Source organism: Megalops cyprinoides, chromosome 20 (genome assembly GCF_013368585.1).
Source record: "Megalops cyprinoides isolate fMegCyp1 chromosome 20, fMegCyp1.pri, whole genome shotgun sequence".
Taxonomy (NCBI): Eukaryota; Metazoa; Chordata; class Actinopteri; order Elopiformes; family Megalopidae; genus Megalops; species Megalops cyprinoides.
Window position 1 is genome coordinate 25,821,678 of NC_050602.1, and position 18,963 is coordinate 25,840,640.

The 18,963-nt window shown below is 44.4% G+C and overlaps 1 protein-coding gene across 4 annotated transcripts in view; it reads right to left on the reverse strand.

Moving 5' to 3' along the window:
- Positions 1 to 10,495, reverse strand: part of LOC118795463 (serine/threonine-protein kinase N2-like) — a 31,887-nt gene extending 21,392 nt beyond the window's left edge. For 2 of the 4 annotated variants that reach the window (XM_036553942.1, XM_036553941.1), the window contains exons 1-2: positions 10,086 to 10,495; positions 1,866 to 2,163 (exon numbers count right to left, since the gene is read on the reverse strand). In XM_036553942.1, coding sequence (XP_036409835.1) covers positions 1,866 to 2,163; positions 10,086 to 10,106 — 319 coding nt within the window. In that variant the 5' untranslated portion in view covers positions 10,107 to 10,495. Of the gene's footprint in view, positions 1 to 1,865; positions 2,164 to 3,829; positions 3,898 to 10,085 lie in introns of those variants that run through there. The other 2 variants (XM_036553940.1, XM_036553939.1) reach the window with 1 other exon arrangement.
- Positions 10,496 to 18,963: the final 8,468 nt, after the last annotated feature.

Consider the following 18,963-nt stretch of genomic DNA (forward strand, 5'->3'; position numbering starts at 1 on the left):
ACTTTCTTCAAAACAGGATTTCAAAGATTGTTTACTTGCAGATGGTTAAAGAGGGGAAGAGCCATTAACGAGAGCTGAACAGGAGGGGTTCAAGGTCTGTAACTAATTTGCTGGCCTTTTCGCACTCTAGTGGTAAAATGTCATTACTTCAGGACGTTATTATGTCCGTCAGTCAGTGAGAGACTAAGGTACACAACTACAATGGCTGCTTCCTCCAGCTGCAGCTAAAAATACAGCATACAGGGTGTTATACATCTATAACACCCAATGAAAGGCAGTCAATAACAGCAAGTGATTTGGGCTTCCTCAGATTCAAATAATACAAGAACACAGTTGTTTTCCTTTGGAAACTCTGTTCAGACAGTGATATAAATACCTGATTTAAACAACAGACAGAATGAAATACTGGACCTGTTAGCTCTCTTTGCTCCAGTTCATAGGAGCCATTGGGGTATAGAGCCCATTCAGAATTCCATCTCTAACTCCTGTACTACAACTGTAATATAACTTAGCGTGATGCACCACACACTAGAAAATAGCTCCTGCGAAGCCCTTCAGCGTCGCCTCGACTGAGAGTTACAATGTAAAGCAAACCGGAGAGGCCTTGAAATGAAGACATAGCGTAACTTAAGAAGTTCATGGCTTGTGATAAAACACACAGACTCCCACATTAACTGTCTGTGTCCAGATGCAGACAGCCCTCGGGCACAAGTTCCTGACTGGAGTACATGAATCCAGACAGTGCTGCTCTTCTGTAAACAGAGGCCATGGTTTTCAGGCCATTGTTTGAGACTTCCAGATACGAGCCTGGCTCAGATCAAAGAAGATATGCACAGGTAATGAAAAAAAAAAAAAAACTTCTGTATTCTGTGATCTCACAGTCTAAATCTAACTCTTAACGGCACATAGCCTGAAATTTCAGGAGCTGTTCTACCTATTGTGAACGTCAGCTTGGAAAATATTCAAATATTTTAATGTTTTGTAAAATATTTCTGATTCCACTCACATGCAACTTCTTTAAATGTTTGATAGAATAACTAGCCTGATGCCTTATGAGGACTGCCAATGCAGTCACAGCCAAGTCCAGGAAAGGACCTAACCGCCCCCCCCCACAGGGGAGGGGCCTGTTCACCACATCATGCCTGGAGGCCGAGCCCTGCTTCCTGTCCCGATCGCGGGTCTGGGGCTGGATCCAGCCGCTCAGCCACAGGGGTGTAAACGCAGCACTGAGCCCTCAGGAAACGGGCCGAAAAAGCGCAGGGGCGCCCGCCACCCGCCTCCCGCCACCCTGCCCCCCGGCCCCACGTGCACCTCTTCCCCCCCGCTGGGTTTCGTTTCACCCAGCCTAACCCTGGAAACAGGAAAGCTAATATTCCAGCCGAGCCGGGTCTGCCGGGCCGGGCCGTTAGGAGAACTCCCAGCGGCCTCCTCTGCGCACGGGCTCATTAGGTTTCACAGACGCCCCACAGGCCTCAACCGCTCTCTTCATTAGAGGCTGCTGGATGCGTACACAAACGCCCACGACATTCATCACCGCTGACTAACTGCATTATGCAAACAACTGGGCGATAACCAAAGGCCATCGCTGGACTCAGACACACAGCACCTTATTTATCAGCTACAGGGAGAGCGCTTTCTGTCCTCCAGCAAACACACTTTTACCAGCCCCTAATTCGGTCACTTAGTCCTCGAAACTGCTTACGTCTTCATGTTACAAAATGAAAGTGTGTAGCTAATACTACAGCTAACAATACCAAGTGCTCTGAACCAGTGACACTTCAGAAGCAGTGACACCAGAGTGGCCAGTTCTGACCGGCTCTCTGAATGCACTTTCACTCAGTGAGAGAGGTAGAGCCGGACCGTACCCAGGAGATCCTCGGGGTCCTTGACCACAATGTGTGCGTTCAGCTCCTGCAGCTCCTGGTGCAGCTCCTCCACCTTCTTGTTGGACTTCTTCAGCATGTTGTCCACGTAGGCCAGGCTCTTCTTGTCGGTGGTGACCTTGCGCAGGTTCTCGGCTCCCTCCTTGATCTTCAGCTCCTTGCGGATCTCCCTCTTGATCTGGTCCTTGATCTCGTCCAGTTTCTGCTGCACCATGGTGTCGGACAGGTCCAGGTTCTGGCCCAGGCCCAGTTCTGACACCATGTGGCTCCTGCCATCTCCCTGGGGAGGAAGCACAGAGCGGTCAACAGGGAGCAGGGGGGTGACATGGGCAAAGGTCAAAGTGCACTGGTTTTGGGGTTCAACATTTATGTTTACATTAAGTCATCTTATCCAGAGGGACATACAAAAGTGCATTCAATAGGGTCTGTCAAATATCTGCACAGATGCTAAAACATTAGCGCCATCCTTGAAATGTAGTGCCAAAGTGGGATTAAGTGCTATCAAGGGAAGTACAGCCGTAAACTATTACCATACAACATTAAGCTTAACCATATTTAACCTCTGTTTATGGAAAGAATTGGTATTCAAATGCTTATATGCTAATTAATGCTAATTAAGCCAACTTCAAGAGAACAGCTTCAGGAAAAATGTATAAAATGACACATTGACATAAAAATGTTCACATACAAAATACAAAAAATAACATCAGATATTTTTAAGGCTGGGCTGCTATAGGCTCAGATTTATGAGAGATAATGGTGTACTGCAATATATTATCCCCTTTTTTCTCGTAAACATCTTAAAATTAGAACCATTCGACTGGCAGCTTCCATCCTTGTTTACAACGTCACTTCATTATTACGGGTTTACCGCGGCAGCTGCTTCCACACATCCTTGCGCTGTATTTTTTAATATCACTGCTCACACTCAGGCGCACAACAGCATTTCCAACGCAACTTCAACCAGCAGCAACAGGAAATCAGAGCGATTCCTGTTTGCTGGCCGCTGTCGTCTGTGACGACCATACTTGGCTGTAGGTAGCTGAAGGATTACCAGCGGACGGCACTGGGATAGGAGCGGAGCCACTTTCCGCTCGGGGTCGTGTGTAACCACGGGGATCCTCAATGGGGCTGTGCTGACCTCAAACTCGGGGCTAATCAGAGCTGAGCCCAGGGAACAGGACAACACCGAGGACTCACTACAGCGCTGTGAAATGGCGCAGCTGACCCCCCCCCCCCCCCCCCCCCCCGAGCCTGCCCCATGCTCCGCAGGGCTGTTTATAACCTGGATCATTCCGCGGGGTACACTCAGGTTAACATGTTAACATGTTTACACACCAGCCCGGGATACACGGACCAACAGCCTCCCCCAATACATTCTCTTAGATGCAGTTGGCAGCTATCCTCATTTTTAGCTACAAGAGCTGTCGCTGTGGTAACATCCTGTACAATACAGCTAAATCAAATTCAAAACATTCAAAACTGCCCTGAATTTAAATTATAAGGCCAAATCATTTTCAGAGTATTGCTGGTATGCATTTGAGCCATCAAAACCAGGCTATAACTGAGTTTCAAAGTCCACTTAAATATAACGTTGTAAAGTACCAAAGTTCACCCTAACATGTAAATAATACATTCAAATAATATCCCGCAAGAATCTGTTTTTGCCTTTGCTTTGCATGAAGGAAGTTGTATGATGATCATCAATCACTGAATAACAAAATACAAACTCTTTCAGCTGATGCCCATTTTGCATTAGAGAAAGTTCCTTGGATGAAACTCTCTCACTTGTAAAGTAAGATTCTGCCTCGCTCTGCCGTTCATAGAGACAGAACATCTAAAAGCTAGAACCAAAAACAGGGCAATGGATCCATTCCCAGATCCAACACCAAACCCACAGCAGTTCAGAGGACGGCCTTCAGAAATGAGCCGAGCGGAAACCTTACCACGACCTCTGCGACCTCCACCACGTCGGCTGCACACAGCCCTCGCATGTTCAAGGCCCCACGCTGGCCCTCCGTCTGCTCCCCACCAATTCTGATCGCAAAGTTCAGGAGGCGAGAGAGAGGCACTCCACAGGCATCACCCAGTGAGTCAGGAACCAGAGCTGCTCTGACTGTCGCTCTTTGTTTTCTCACCAACGCCGGCCCCCCTCTCCACCCCCCCCCCTCCCCCCCCCCCCACCCACATCGGAAGAGCTGATAAGCAGGTTGGGGAGGGCAAATCCTGCTTAGCCTCACAGCACTGACTGAGATCACAGCGGACGAGAAAGCCGACTGCGTAGGACCTAATCTGACTCCCGGGGAAGCTGGGTCTTAAAATAAACGGCGGTGAGGACAGCCGCGGTCTCTGCGGCCTGCCCCCCCGGCCCCCCCCACGGGTTTGCGGGAACTGGGGGCTGGGGGGTTTGGGAGGTGGGGTGTGGCCGTGTGTGGAGTGGTGACAGGGTCACAGCCACTCTGCATTTAACATTTAACGCCCCACCCAGGCCAGGAGACACACACACATACACACACACACACACACACACGCATGCACACACATGCGCACGCACACACATGTACACACACGTGAATGCGCGCACACGTACACACACAAATGCACACACACAAACACACACACATGCACATGCATGCACGCGCACACACACACACACACACTGCTCCCTCTCTCTCTCTCTCTCTCTGTCTGAAGGGTCACAGGAGGGTAGGCAATACACAGATGATCCACATTTTCCCATTAGGGAGTTGACGGAGTCGTTATCTCTCAGGAGGGGTGGGGCGGGCGTGGGCCTGGAACCATGCTGCAGTGAAAGAGGGCCGGGTTTCGCCCTCGAGGTGTGGAGAGTTTCGGGGGGCCCCATCTCACACTGTGCTGAGGCCTGGGGAGGACAGGGGAGCCCAGGGGGGGGGGGCAGAGAGGCCTGGGGGGGCTGCTGTGTCCTCTGAGGTGCTGCTGTGACAGGCTGCCTGACAATGTGTGCCCAGGAGAGACTGCCTATAATTTCATTAACTACATTTCAGCGACTGTTTCAGCATTGTAATTACTACAGAAGGTGTGTTTCTGAGAAAGGTTTTAAACCACTTAAATAAAATCTGATGTTTTGTAGACGAAGAAGGTTGTCAAAACAAGGAAAAAAGCAAAAAAAAAAAAAAAAAGACAATGCAATTAAGAGGCAGAAAAAAAAAGAAAAAGGAATTCATTGGTTTGACAATTGGAATTTGCTGGGGTTTTTTTTTGCAGTGGCCCTACGGCATTGTGGGTCGCGTAAGAGGGCAGAGCTCCGTGTTCCCCTCTCCCCACACACAGCTACTCTCTCAGAGAGGCACTCAGGATCCGCTCCACACTTATCCAACGATAAACAAAATGACAGGATAAGCAGGGCCTCGGTTATCAGCCTCGGTCTGCACCATTGTTTCCCTGGGTGAAACAATGGGGAGCAGGTGAGTGTGCTGCCCGGTTATCAGATCGACCTGTTTACCTCCCGAGCACCGCGTCTGTGTCCCGCCTCCGACACTTTAACCAGCGAATGCAGCTCTCGTTCTCCCAGCATTAGAAACACAGCACGTGAAAAACTCAACAGGTGTGCAGGCCAAGACTGTGGAGCTGGTATATTAGCGGTGAATGTTTTTATCGAGGGATTTCGATGCTAGATTAGCCTAATAGGAGACGTTGTAAACATTATTCCCTCACTCAGTGTGAATCTGAGACCTGTGTCAAAGCCATTCTCCACAGTCTGATTGCTGTACTTCCCTTTAACACGAACCTTTGTCTCGGGGTATGAATGAAATATAAATATCTGTAATCCAGGGAGAAATTTTGATTAACAGATGACTCACAGGTAAAATGGAGGTCACTTTCCAGATGTACTTGAACAGAGCGCTCGCAGTGGAAGCTCAAACTGCTAAATTCGGCCCCCTCAAGCCTGTCAGATGCCATGCACCCCCCCCCCCCCCACCACCACTGTATCTGAAAGCAGGCTGCTTTTAGAGGAAGCTTTTAGCTGCTGACACAGAGCTGATGTGAACGGTGTTCTGGCGGTTTAAACAAAAACAAGAGCTGCAAGGCCACAACAGAAAACTTCCACGGCTGAAAGTGTTTTCCATTTCGGCGTGTTCAGAAAGTGAGTCAGCCACCCCAGAAAGCACAAGGCCTCCCTCCCCCCCCAATACGTGCAAGCGCTCGGCTCCACCTAGCAACACTTTCCAACAGCAAAAACTGGCTGCTAGACAATGCACAGGGCGATCGCGGTCCACTGAAAAGCAAAGCAAACTCCCAGCAGAGGCAACGCGCTTGCACTGCCGGGCGGGGAAAGCCCCCCACCCCCACCCCCCCGACATCGGACACCTGTCCCGCGGATTCCCAAATCGAATACAGCCCCTCTCACGCAATCTGACGAGGGGGCCACATGGCAAAGCTAGCGTGCTAGCGGCACGTTTCCCTTCCAAGGCAGAGCCGCTGCTAAGATTACATCATTTTAAGGAGCACGGAGTCAAGTTTTTCATTTCAAATTAAGACTTACACTCAGCTTAAAAGCTCCCCCCAGCTTCCTTTACATCAAACTCAACCGTTTTTGTACCTCTCCATCAGGGTTAGCCTAAATGTAAGATGTCATAATTTAGGTGTAGGCCTATAATCTGCGATGCCGAGGACAGAAATAGCCCGCTGTCTCTTTGTAATCTCCTGCCTAAGAAGGCTACGTTTCCAAGCTCTGACTCTGTCCTCTGCAACAAGGGAAAAGAAAACTGGCATCGCAAACCCAACTCAACTTTACCAAAAAAACTAAAACAAAAACCCAACTTATCAGGCGACAAAAGGAGGAAAGAGTAGCGCTTTCACGAACTTGCTCCGGGCATTCAGCACTTAAATGTGACTCATTGTGTCTAACAAGTCAATCAATAAATCAAAGTTCATCAATAAATACAGAATTAGTGTAATGTTTATCATAACGCGCATGCATGTCTGATGCGTCCATATACAGCTGAAAATCACACACAGCTCATTCAGAACGGAGATCAAGGATCGACGCAGAGTGAATTTCACGTGCAAAATCACAATTTTGCCAGGGACAAAAAGCAGGGAAGAGCTGGGAAGCTCTGCTAGGCCACACCCCCTGCTATTACTGAAGAAAGAAAAAAAAAAAAACATGACATCACAGCCCACCCCACCCCTTTCCTTTTCTGAACGTCAGATTTGTGTTCCGAAAGTTCATTTCTGACACTAAACACCATGGCAATACTGGAGCTTACAACTGTGGGCACGCCACCCTTTGCTAACAAAAAATTCTGTGGAGATCAATACCAAAAATACAGCAATACTGGCAAGGAGTGTTTAGTAATATAATATTAAATTCTGGTAATGATCCATGTGACACCACCCCATTCATGCTTGCTGAATGTGGCCTGCTCCCTTTAAAACAACTGTGAGAGGAAAAAAAAGAACAGCACATACTTTACAGTCAATTCTGACCATGAAATGAATGCTTAGCGATATGGCAGTTGTGCTACACTGTAAATCAAATCTGTGTCAGTGAATACCTGTAATCCTCAGACCTTAATGTCAGTGCTTAGCTGGGAGAGGAGAGAGGGGTTCAGGCTCAGAACCTCACAGTATTCAACCAGACACGTTAAAGCTGAGACACAAGATGCAACCGCTGTGGCCAATTGATTCAATGCACATTGCAGTGCAAACAAGCAACCTCACACAAAGAAAACCCTCACAACTTCTGAGTCTTGCAAAACCAGTTCAGAATATTTGATTTTACTTTCTGGCCACCCCCCCCCCCCCCCCCAACGCCAGAGACTTCACACTCTAGTGTCTGTGCGAAAGCCCAAACTGGTGACTTCCTGGGAGTCCGATGAGAGTCAGCACAGACAGATATGCACCCCCCAGCACCCCAAACACCCCCGATTCGCAGTCCTCCGTGCTGAGAGCAGAGTTCCCCAAATTACCGCCTGTGATAAAACTTCTCCAAGGATGCGAAAAACGCAAAAATAAAGCTGAAAACCGGGGTACCACATCTGCTGAGTGTACCGGGGGACATACAGACAGCGGAGGGACAAACCGTCAGGCAGGTCCTGGGACTCCATCCACCCCCCTCCCCCCCACCAGATTAACCCCTCCACGTGGAATGCAATCTCAGCTCGTTTACTTAATAATTTTAATCTACTTCCTAGGCCTGGAAAAGCCCTGCCTTGCCACTTAAAGAGAGTGATTAATTGGCTTGAACCAGTAACACTGGAGATCTTGTTCCTGATAAAAAGCCGCCCTTACAAAGGACACCTGTCAGACCAACTTGGTCTTCAGTGAACGAGACAAGCAAGGAGCTGATCACGGACGTCTCTGCCTGAGGTATCCATTTCCTTTCCCAGTTTCGGTCCAAATGCATTACGATTTAGGCTTTGGGATCTAGCTGTGTTGTGATTTAAGAGGACAGAAGATCATATGTTATGAATCAATGTGATATGAATGCATCTTACAAAGGTCATTTTTACAGACCCGCCATATGACCTTGCTATTATTACTACTACTAGATTAACTTAATGGTGTAACAGCTTTGCCTCAGCTGGGAGTTGAACCTGTAACCTTATGTCCTTTTATGATTACACTGCTTCTCACAACAGGTCTTCCTGAAGTCAAGTTTGAGAGAGAATACATTATAGACCAATTGTGGACATCCCAAAGGTCTCTGCATAGGTCACAACTTATGATTCCAGCTTTTAATTCCAAGGACATGACCACAGTAATATACACTTTTGAAGTCAAGCACGAAACTACTCCACCCACTCACATACCATCACGTCTTACCGTCATCAAAATTTGCATTAAACCTCAGTGACAGTTGATCTACGTGCCAAGAAAAAAATACTGTATGTCATAGCCCAAAGGATTATTTGAATAAGCTCCGCAAAAAGCCAGCAGCAAATATTATGGAAACAGTGGCTATACTTACTGCAATTTCTGCCTATACTTACGCACAAATCATTGATCACTACCAAAGGAACTTCTCAGTAAATCTTGTTAATTCAATCAGAACATTTCACGGGCATATTTATTTAAGACTCTTTACTTTGTAGACTGTACTGCAATCTTTCTAAACAATTTCAAACAATGACATGGGACCCGACAGTTGCCGTGATTTAGGATATAGATAGCTGTCCACATAATGCAACGGTACGGGAAGTTCTTTAGGTTGCCATTTTTGGGCTTTTGATCAGTTAGTTTCGGCCAGAAAACAGCAATGCGAACAAAGAGGAAAAAGTCCAGAACCTTCATAAAAGCTGTAACGTTACTGTAAAAATGAGGCAAGGCCGTGTTACAGCAACTGACTGTCACAGGGGCTACATATGTAGCAATCCACAATGTAGCCAGTGCTGCGGCTGGTTAGTTTGCTTCCTAACTAGCTAAATTTACTTTTCCATGTTTTTCCGTCTGTGGGTTTTCGTTTCCGCTCACCGTGACTACTTTTGAGAAAGCTAAACCAAAACCGTGTAAAATATCGGCTAGCTAGGAGGCTATCAATTCCGTACAGTAGAAACTGCATGGCAAAAAAAAAGAAATGTTTCATTGCCTTGGAACCGCCGCCGAAAAAAATCGCTTGACATGTTGTAACGGTAACCGATAAAATAAAGAAATGGACCGGGGATACCACCCTTTTTTACACCTGACATCCAAAAGTAGCAATTTAAAGTCATTTAGACAAACGCAGTGTTTACAGCTCAAGGATAGCCAGTTAGCCCATGCCCCGGGACTGCTGAGCGGAACATGGAAATGTTTTGCTATGTAGCTATTTTCTCCGCAAATATTTGTCCCTATTTTCCTTTGCATACGCTCACACAATAGAACGCAATACGCAAGTTAGAGAAACAGATCTGACATTTTAAAAGTAGTTTTACTCATTCGCAGAACTAACGACATTAGATAAGTATGATTTCTGCTGCTAGCAAGCTAGCTGGTTGGCTACACTGCGCTGAAGCAACAGTTGGGATATTGTTTAATTATTTTCCAGGCCTCGGTCCCTGCTTCCCAGGCAACCCTCTGGGAAAAAAGGGGGAAAATTCCATCTGTAACCTACCAAGCAGAAAATAACGTTTCCCCTTACTAGATGATCGCCTCAGTGTGTCACCCGAACAGTTGGACGCACTTTTAACTGTGCTGCCCGTGATTTTTGCGCATTTATTGCAAGTTGTTAAGTTTTCTTACCTGCACGGAATCGGCCGCCATCTTGGCTCTCAACTTTGAATCAAACTCGGCGGAGAAGGGGAGGTGAGTCACTCTAAAAACAAAAAAAGTTGCGCTGCGATTTATTCCCGTGTTCTTATATTTCCCTATTTACGGGTTAAAACGAAACCATCCGTATTCCAACAACCGTTCCATCGGTCAGCCCGGAAACTCCGGACTTTTCCATCACGATGCTTTCTGCTCTTTGATTTAGCCGAAATAAAAAAGGCGGTCGGGTAAAAGTCACAAAATGTAAAAAAAAAAAGTCGATATTGTGAGCTGTCAAAATGCAGCTGGTTGAAGAGGCGGTGGTTTACGCGTTAGCTCGACAGCGTACGCCCTAAGAAAGCTAGCTACACACCCTGCTGCCGAAGCCTCACTCCCAACCAGGTTCAATTCATACACTTTTTGTCATGTGATCACAGAGAGTCCGTACAAGCAGGAGGGTAACGCATTTTTCCGAGATGAACTGTCCGGACGCAGTTCATGACTTATCTGGACAGGATCATTTCAAGTGTCCTAGGCTTCTAAAACACCATAGAAAGCCGTTATCATTTTCACAAGTTGTCACTATTATTAGTAGTATTAGTATTATTACTACCACTGCTACAACGACTACTAATAATTAAAAATTATTTTAATGGATAAATGGCTGTTGATGGCATTTATTCATAAATAAAGTGACTTTCTACTTAAGAGTGTTTTTCTATTTAAATGTCTTTTCTAGTTCAGAATTCCAGATTTATGTGTGATTAAACCACATATTATCCTAGAACATTTTTGTCTTTTGCTATAGAATAAGTAGAATAAGTCATTAAACATCCTCTCCAGAAGATGTTTAATGAGAATGTTTAAGACTGTTTAATGAGCAACACCATCACCAATAAACACCATCTGATAAAGACCCCCCCCCCCCCCCCCAAAAAAAAGAAAGTAATAAAAAGCACAAAAACCTTTAGAGTTGCAGCAGAGTAAGAAATAGTCATTTTAAGTTATGTTCCTGAACAGTTTGGAGATATATTTTATGTATACAATATAGCCTATTATATATGGAGATATATTTTAAATCTCTATATACGTTTATATATTTATGCCTGAAACTCATCCCTGCACCACAACCTGATCCCAAGTACGTTAAAATGAAGCTTCTTTCTTGGAGCTAGTATCAGTAAACACGATCGTTTTGTATTCTCTGATGTTATGGCTGATTTAATGCTTCGCAGGCTCAGAGGCCTAGCTGGTCTTTGGAGCTATGTAGAAAATCCATGGTAAATACATGCATGCAGACTTTGCCCATGAAGCTGTTCTGCTGAACACAGAGCCCTCTTCTCTACAGACACAGACTCCCTGTGGGATTTTACTACCCCTTGAGTTGAGAGTGCACAGTACGTGGTTCAGAATAACACTCCATGCAGACAGAAAATGTATAACTTATGTGTTAATAGCCAGAGTTCCTAGCATACTCAGGTGTGTTCTCCTGGTTTTAGTCAACTGGGTGTCAATATTGGCCACAGCTTTCTTGTCATGGGGTGCAGTGTCTAACATAAAGACACAGATGCTACATATTCAAATCGAGACATTAAACCTTCTAACATAATCCCATCTATGAACCACCACAGTGTATAACAATCTCAAGATATCACCATTCAACAAGTACATATTAAATTATTCAAACAATGCATTTGTTATACAGCACAACATAATAATTACATTCATAAAAATAGCTAGACATTACTGTAGCACTGATCATTTCCCCTAATGGTAACTGAAACCTTTGGGGTTATTTATGATGATAACAAAAAACAACACCTGAGATCGATACCTCTGCTGCAAGCAAGTCAGTTCAGAACATCCCATAAATAAATGAATGAACGCATGTATAATTAATTAGTTAATTCAATCCTTAGGTAATAATTATACTGATTTTTGAAGAGAAGGCAAGTTGCTTATTGAATGATTTCATTTGAGTGTCATTGTTTATATTGAGCCCCTGCTCTTCCTTACGAGTGTAATTGACCATTTCGTAATCCATGCCTGTGGAGAGGTTGGTGTCAATGTAACATGTAGTTCCAGTCTAATAATGCAGTTTCAGTATGAATGTTCACTAAGGTTATTCTCAATGTTAACTATATAAAAATTCAGTGTAATTCATCCAGCTGCTGGTCGGTTGCAGGCAGAATTTTTTGTATGTGAGTGAGGCAGAGAGAGAGAGAGAGAGAGAGAGAGAGAGAGAGAGGGAGAGGGAGAAAGAGAAAGAGAGTGGTTCCTGTGAAATTCTGAAACCACAATAGTTGGTTTTCTGAAACGGCACTTCTTTTGAGCCAAAAGCCAGAAGCTTCCTGTATTAACAATCATGCTTCCTGTCCTCGACCATGTGTGGCTTTATCAAGGTGATAATCTTTAGCCTTGCCTTTCATCCGAGAGGTTATGCAGTATGTTCTGCGTTTTCCCTCATTATACATTAGAACAGTATTAATAACACTCCTCCGGAGGACTGGGGACGACATAGTCACAAGAACACATCAAGTAACATAAAGGATTCACACCTTAAACTTAAGAGTGGATTTTTTTTTGGTTTTCATCACAGAAGTCCCACTCGAAACAAAACCGTCATTGCCAAGTTTCATTATTATGATCATAAATATGTTATAGCGTTTGTAAAAAGAGGTGATATTATCCAATGTGATCATAACATCAGGACTGGAATTATTCCTGGTGTTGTGTTCTAACAGTAGGATTAGATGAAGGATAAAACAAGCCTTTAAGCCATTTTACTAGACCAAGGTGTAATATCTATAGCTTGCTCATGTGTCATGAAAACCATCCTAATTCTTATTAGCTGTCAGAGTATGGCCCCATTCTCTGTGTCTGTACATTACATTACATTATTGGCATTTAGCAGACACTCTTATCCAGAGTGACTTACATAGGTTAAAATTTTTACATGTTAAACATTTATACAGCTAGATATTCCCTGAGGAAATTTTGGGTTAAATACCTTGTCCAAGGGTACAACAGAAGTGCCACAGCAAGGAATCAAACCGGCAACTTTTTGGCTATGAGTCATGCTCCTCACCACTATGCTACACTACTGTCCTGTGCAGTCAGTTGTCTGCTATAAATGGAATAAAAAAAGTGGGGGTTCTTGTCCTGTTTCTCCTTGTAAAACCCACGTCACTTGGCTCTCGCCTTAGACCAGGGTGTTTACCTAGGGACACCCTCACTGGGAGTCCGGCAAGCCGCGTGCAGCTTCCCCCCCGCAAGCAGACAGCTCCTCCCTCTGCGGCACTGCTCCGCCAGTCAGCTCTGACATCATCAGTAAGCCTGACCGCTCAGTGTGACCGTCTCGTGGACCGAGACTGTACACAGCGAGGTCGGACGGGGATCGTCGGCTTCCCGACACTGATTAAGCAGAAGTTTGGGGCTCTGACCCTCAGCAAGAACCCTGTGGTTTTTCTGAGCATTCAGTACCCGAGCGCTTACGTAATGCCACAGTGCTTACGTGCAGCTTTGTGGAGCCCCAGCTTATTGGACTGTTACTATACGAGTCTCTTCTCACTGAGCCACTCTACTGGCTTGGCGTCTGCACGAGGGCAGTTATGTGCATAGCTGCTCAGGACCCACCTGCACGTGTGTTTGAACAAGTTACACCTGCACAAGTGCGCTCTGTCTACCTGGTGAAGCTTTGTGTGGTCTGAGTCGATATTGACAGATTCTGTCAGCTTTGTTTCTTGTATTTGAGTTTTAAAATGTTGAATAAATGTGCTCTTATGAACGGACTTTGTGTGTTTGTTTTTGTCCTGCATATATATATTTACATTTTCTAAACTCCTGTGAAATGGTAGGCCTCTTCTGGCATAATCTTTCTCCCAAGGAATTAGGCTTTCAACCAGAGCATTTCCATGAAAAGATTTATTTACATTGTAGACCTTAGGACTATATTAAATAAATACATATTTGAAGTCACTACTGCTCTGAAAGATGCATTTGGGTTTGCCAATATTCTTATCTTCTTCTAAATACTGAATATCAGAACAAATTGTGAACCCATTTTGCTCTCACGGGAACTCAGGATTTGATTGAATAGTTCAATTTTCGTTACCATATGTCTTAATTCCCTCACATTTTTAATTACTATTTTTCACTCATGCATATGTTTCACTTAATTCTGAAGACTCCAGAATTGATTTGTTTTTGGACATCCCTTGTTGCTGGAAAACCTCCAATGGCAACGTTCGAGCTCTCCCCCTAGTGGCTGAGTAGTACTAAGACAGGACGATAAGTAATGAAAATTTGATTAATTTGTGATTAAGCTGTTCACTAGCCTTTAAAGCAGGAGGCAGGCCAGGGTGCCTGTTTTTCTGATTTTTCTGGTGTATATTTTGATCATAATCCCCAGGGCCCGAGGTTTGATTTCTTTTGCATTGCATGTTTTACTGAAAAACCCAGAGTAGCATCAGAAGCATACATTACAGTGCTTCAGCGCTCTCTGACATGTTTTCAAGGGGAGAAAGTTGCCACCTGGCACCTGGATAGCCAGACATTTTCCATTTCCAGTTCATAAAATATCTTACATATCAGTAGGATGTATGTGTCTATAAATGACACAGACTCATTCTCAAGCCATGCATAAGTGTGTTGCTGATCTCATTCAGAATAAGGGATCATTTTAACCTTCAGTTTTTTTTCCTTATTTTTGGTAAATGATCAAGCCAGAGCAGGGAGGTGCTCATTAAGACAATCAAACAATATTAAAAAAAATGTATTTATTTTCCAAAATAAATAACAGTCAGGAAACCAAACTAACTAGGATAACAATGGATATCAATGGGAGAGAAAGGGCGATTTACTCAGAACCCTTGTGTCCTGGGTATACAGAATGCATTACATTACATTCATTTAGCAGATGCTCTTATCCAGAGTGACTTCCAACACAAAAGAACAGAAGTGTATCCATTCAAGATGAATGAGCAACAGTGTCAGACCAGGCTAATGACACTCCCAAACCAGTGAACGTGAGCATAGCTCTATTCAAGCCCTACCTAAGTAAACATGCAACATGACTGGAATACTATCACACTGGTATTACAAGTACTTGCAATGTTTAATAAATATTATTTAAGGAGCAGGGCTTATAACCAAAAGGTTGCAGATTCAATTCCCAACTGGGGCACTGCTACTGTACCCTTGGGCAAGGTACTTAACTCAGAATTGCATCAGTAAATACCCAGCTGTACATAACACGTAAAATTCTAACCTATGTAAGTCATCCTGGATAAGAGCGTCTGGTGTGTAATGTGATAATTTATTTTTTTCATTGTTGTTTCCCAGCGATCTGAGGGCCAATGGGAAGGTCATGGTAGGATGCATTCTGCCACAGGGCCTTTTGTTGAATGGCCTTAAATTACGTGATGATGGGCAATCGAGGGTGCTGTTTCGATTGGTGTTGCTACTCCCTCTAGTGGCTTAACAGTACTAAGGCAACACAGTGATTACATTATGATTCTCCGATCAAATTGTTTTCACCATTTGCATGTTCAGCAGCATTTTAGACAAGGGTACTCACCGTTCGCCTTCAGGATGCGATATTTGTTCAGCCGTGAGAAAGTTTACCTTTGTTAAAATGATCTGTCCTGCACTGGTGTCCTTTGGATTGAGTGGTTTTCCCAAAACTACAGGACCACCCAGTGGCGTTGGGTCCGATCATTCAGGGCTATAGCCTAGCCCCAAATATTTTTGCCCTGAAAAAGGAGGTGTTTATAGCAGAACAACAGACAGACTGTGTAACAGAGCGGAACTTAGCTTGCAGCATGTGATAGGTGTGACAATATTTATTTATTATAAAGATTATAACCTCCCCAACCTACTAATGCCGATCTCCCTTCAAAAAAAAAGACAAGCCCTGTGCAAACTTGACTTAGCCCCTGATCTTTTCAAAAGTTAGAAACGCCCCTGGAATCACCAATCAGAATCCTCTGATGATTTCAAATAGTTGTTATTGACTCTTGGTAGGAAGCACCTCTTGGTTTGATCTGCCTTGTGCTTTACTGACACCTTGGTCTCAGTCTCACAGTGACTGAAGTAAGTAAATCTGAGCTGTAAATTTCCTGAGCTGGGGGTTGAAGGCTCTGTTTCTCCTTCGAGAACTCAGGATACCCCACAGGAAAATGTAGTCTCAGAAAGTGAGATTTGAGTCTGTGGAAGGTGCGTAAATTATGAGCAGCAGGCAGCAGCCAGACAATATGTGTCAATCAATCTCATTTCTGAGGAGGGAATAAACATCATTATTGCTCTCGAAGCAGCTATAAACCCATCAGACCAGTGTATCCCTAACGTCAGCTAAGCAGATTTCTTTAGTGACTTTAATGAACTCACTCTGAAGGGCTCCTATTTTCTCTTTCCCAGGAAGACAAAATGGAGTTTAGAGGAAGTAGGACTGCAGATGGTCCTTTGTTTTATTGTCCCACACAACATTTCCCACAAAACTCATGTGAAGGAGTTGCAGCGTACTGAACCACACAATTACATGACATCACTGTCATTTATCTGTCACTCTTATCCACAGAGCAATTACAATTATATCAATTTATACAGCTGGGTAGTTACTGAGGCAATTTTAGGTTGAGTGCCTTGCCCAAGGGTACACCAGCAGTGCTCCAGTGGGGAATCAAACCAGCACCCTTTCGGTTAAAAGGCCTGCTTCTCACCACTGTACTACACAGCTGTATAATAAAATGAGTGGCAGAGAATTGTGGGCAGCAGACCTAATGGCTGGTCATTTGCATTGCACTTGCACTTCTGCTTGTGTCACTCAATATAAAATGCTGACAGTCAACTGCAGACACAAAAGGTAACCATCTGTTTGCCATAAGTGTGCATCTCATGCCTGACCATGATAATGGGTGCGCAGAGCTGTTCTACGCCATATATGCCTGACCATGATAATGGGTGCGCAGAGCTGTTCTACGCCATATATGTCTGACCATGATAATGGGTGCGCAGAGCTGTTCTACGCCATATATGTCTGACCATGATAATGGGTGCGCAGAGCTGTTCTACGCCATATATGCCTGACCATGATAATGGGTGCGCAGAGCTGTTCTACGCCATATATGCCTGACCATGATAATGGGTGCGCAGAGCTGTTCTACGCCATATATGTCTGACCATGATAATGGGTGCGCAGAGCTGTTCTACGCCATATATGCCTGACCATGATAATGGGTGCGCAGAGCTGTTCTACGCCATATATGCCTGACCATGATAATGGGTGCGCAGAGCTGTTCTACGCCATATATGTCTGACCATGATAATGGGTGCGCAGAGCTGTTCTACGCCATATATGTCTGACCATGATAATGGGTGCGCAGAGCTGTTCTACGCCATATGCATGTTCTCAGCCACCTATACATTTAGTAATCTTTACATTACTTCACATTTAGTCATTTGGCACACACTCTTATCCATAACATGCAAATATGAATATAAGAAGATTAGGTTAAGAGCAGAGACGATACTAAGTGTCACAATCCAGCAATAGGGGGTCATTGCATAACATACCACATTCTCTTTAGTGACATAGTAGGTGCAAGAGGAAAGTTTGAGGATTTAATAAATGTGTTTGAGGACATAGTATGAATGTTCAGACTTCAGCAATATGCACCTGTCTTAGTGAATGCCTGCTTGAGATTGTGTTTGCTTAAAATTTGTTTTAAGGAAAAAAAAACAAACAATTAATGGCAGATGTCCCATGTATGCTGAAAACGTGACCCAGAGTTGTATTTGAGCGGGGCTTTAGTGTGGACACCTCCCTGGTCCTGGATGTTTCATAACACACCCATGCTGGGGGAAGACATTGGAAATATCCGCCCTGCTAATTCACAATCCCGATCTTCATATTAACAGTCAGGATGCACCTATGTACCTGCCAGTCGTTCTGTCAGTGCATAAGAAGATAAGAAGTTTAATGACTAGAACAGGCCATTCATTTAGCCTGTGAGGCTTGTCATTTGCGACCCGTGACTTACTGAGGGATCCCTATAGATCATCTTACAAAGCTGCATGAATAATCTGATCCTGCTTGGATTGCGTTCCCTTGCTGGGACCTGTGCACAGGATAAGAGGCAGGTGCACCAGGAGATGACCTGGATGCTGTGACGATAAGCCTCTGATCACCTAACCTGGAGGCTCTCCAGGTGGCATCTTCCCTTCACAATAACACTGAATTTTCTCACCCCACACTGATGCATTTGTAGTGTCCGAGGACATTGCTTGCAAACTGGCAGGAATTACGCGATGCCCAACTAGTTAAGAAAGTTGGCAGCGCAGATCATGTTTTTTAATGTTCCACATGGGCACATACAACAAAGTAATGGTTACCTTTTATTTGTATGCGTGTGTGTGTGTGTGTGTGTGTGTGTGTGTGTGTGTGTGTGTGTGTGTGTGTGTGTGTGTGTATGTGTGTGTGTGTGTGTGTGTGTGTGTGTGTGTGTGTATGTGTGTGTGTGTGTGTGTGTGTGTGTGTGTGTGTGTGAGGTATGAGTGAGAGGGAGAGAGACCTGGATAACTGAATGAATATTAAATTTTTGAAATAAATGAAATTGCAATATAGCACTTATCGGGTGTTCATTATTGGATAGTATTTTGATGTGAGCAGTAGACTTTACGTGGTTTATACAATAAAATCAGTCTTTGATTAAACAGTGTTTGCCTGCGGAGCACTATAGATGAATTACATTTATTTACATTGAAATAGAACACACTCAAAGCCACCTGGTCTGTTACCAGCTGTGGAAGTTAGTATAAAGGGATACATGATGTCACCTTCCCATGCCTGTTAACTGAACCTGACCTGCTAGCC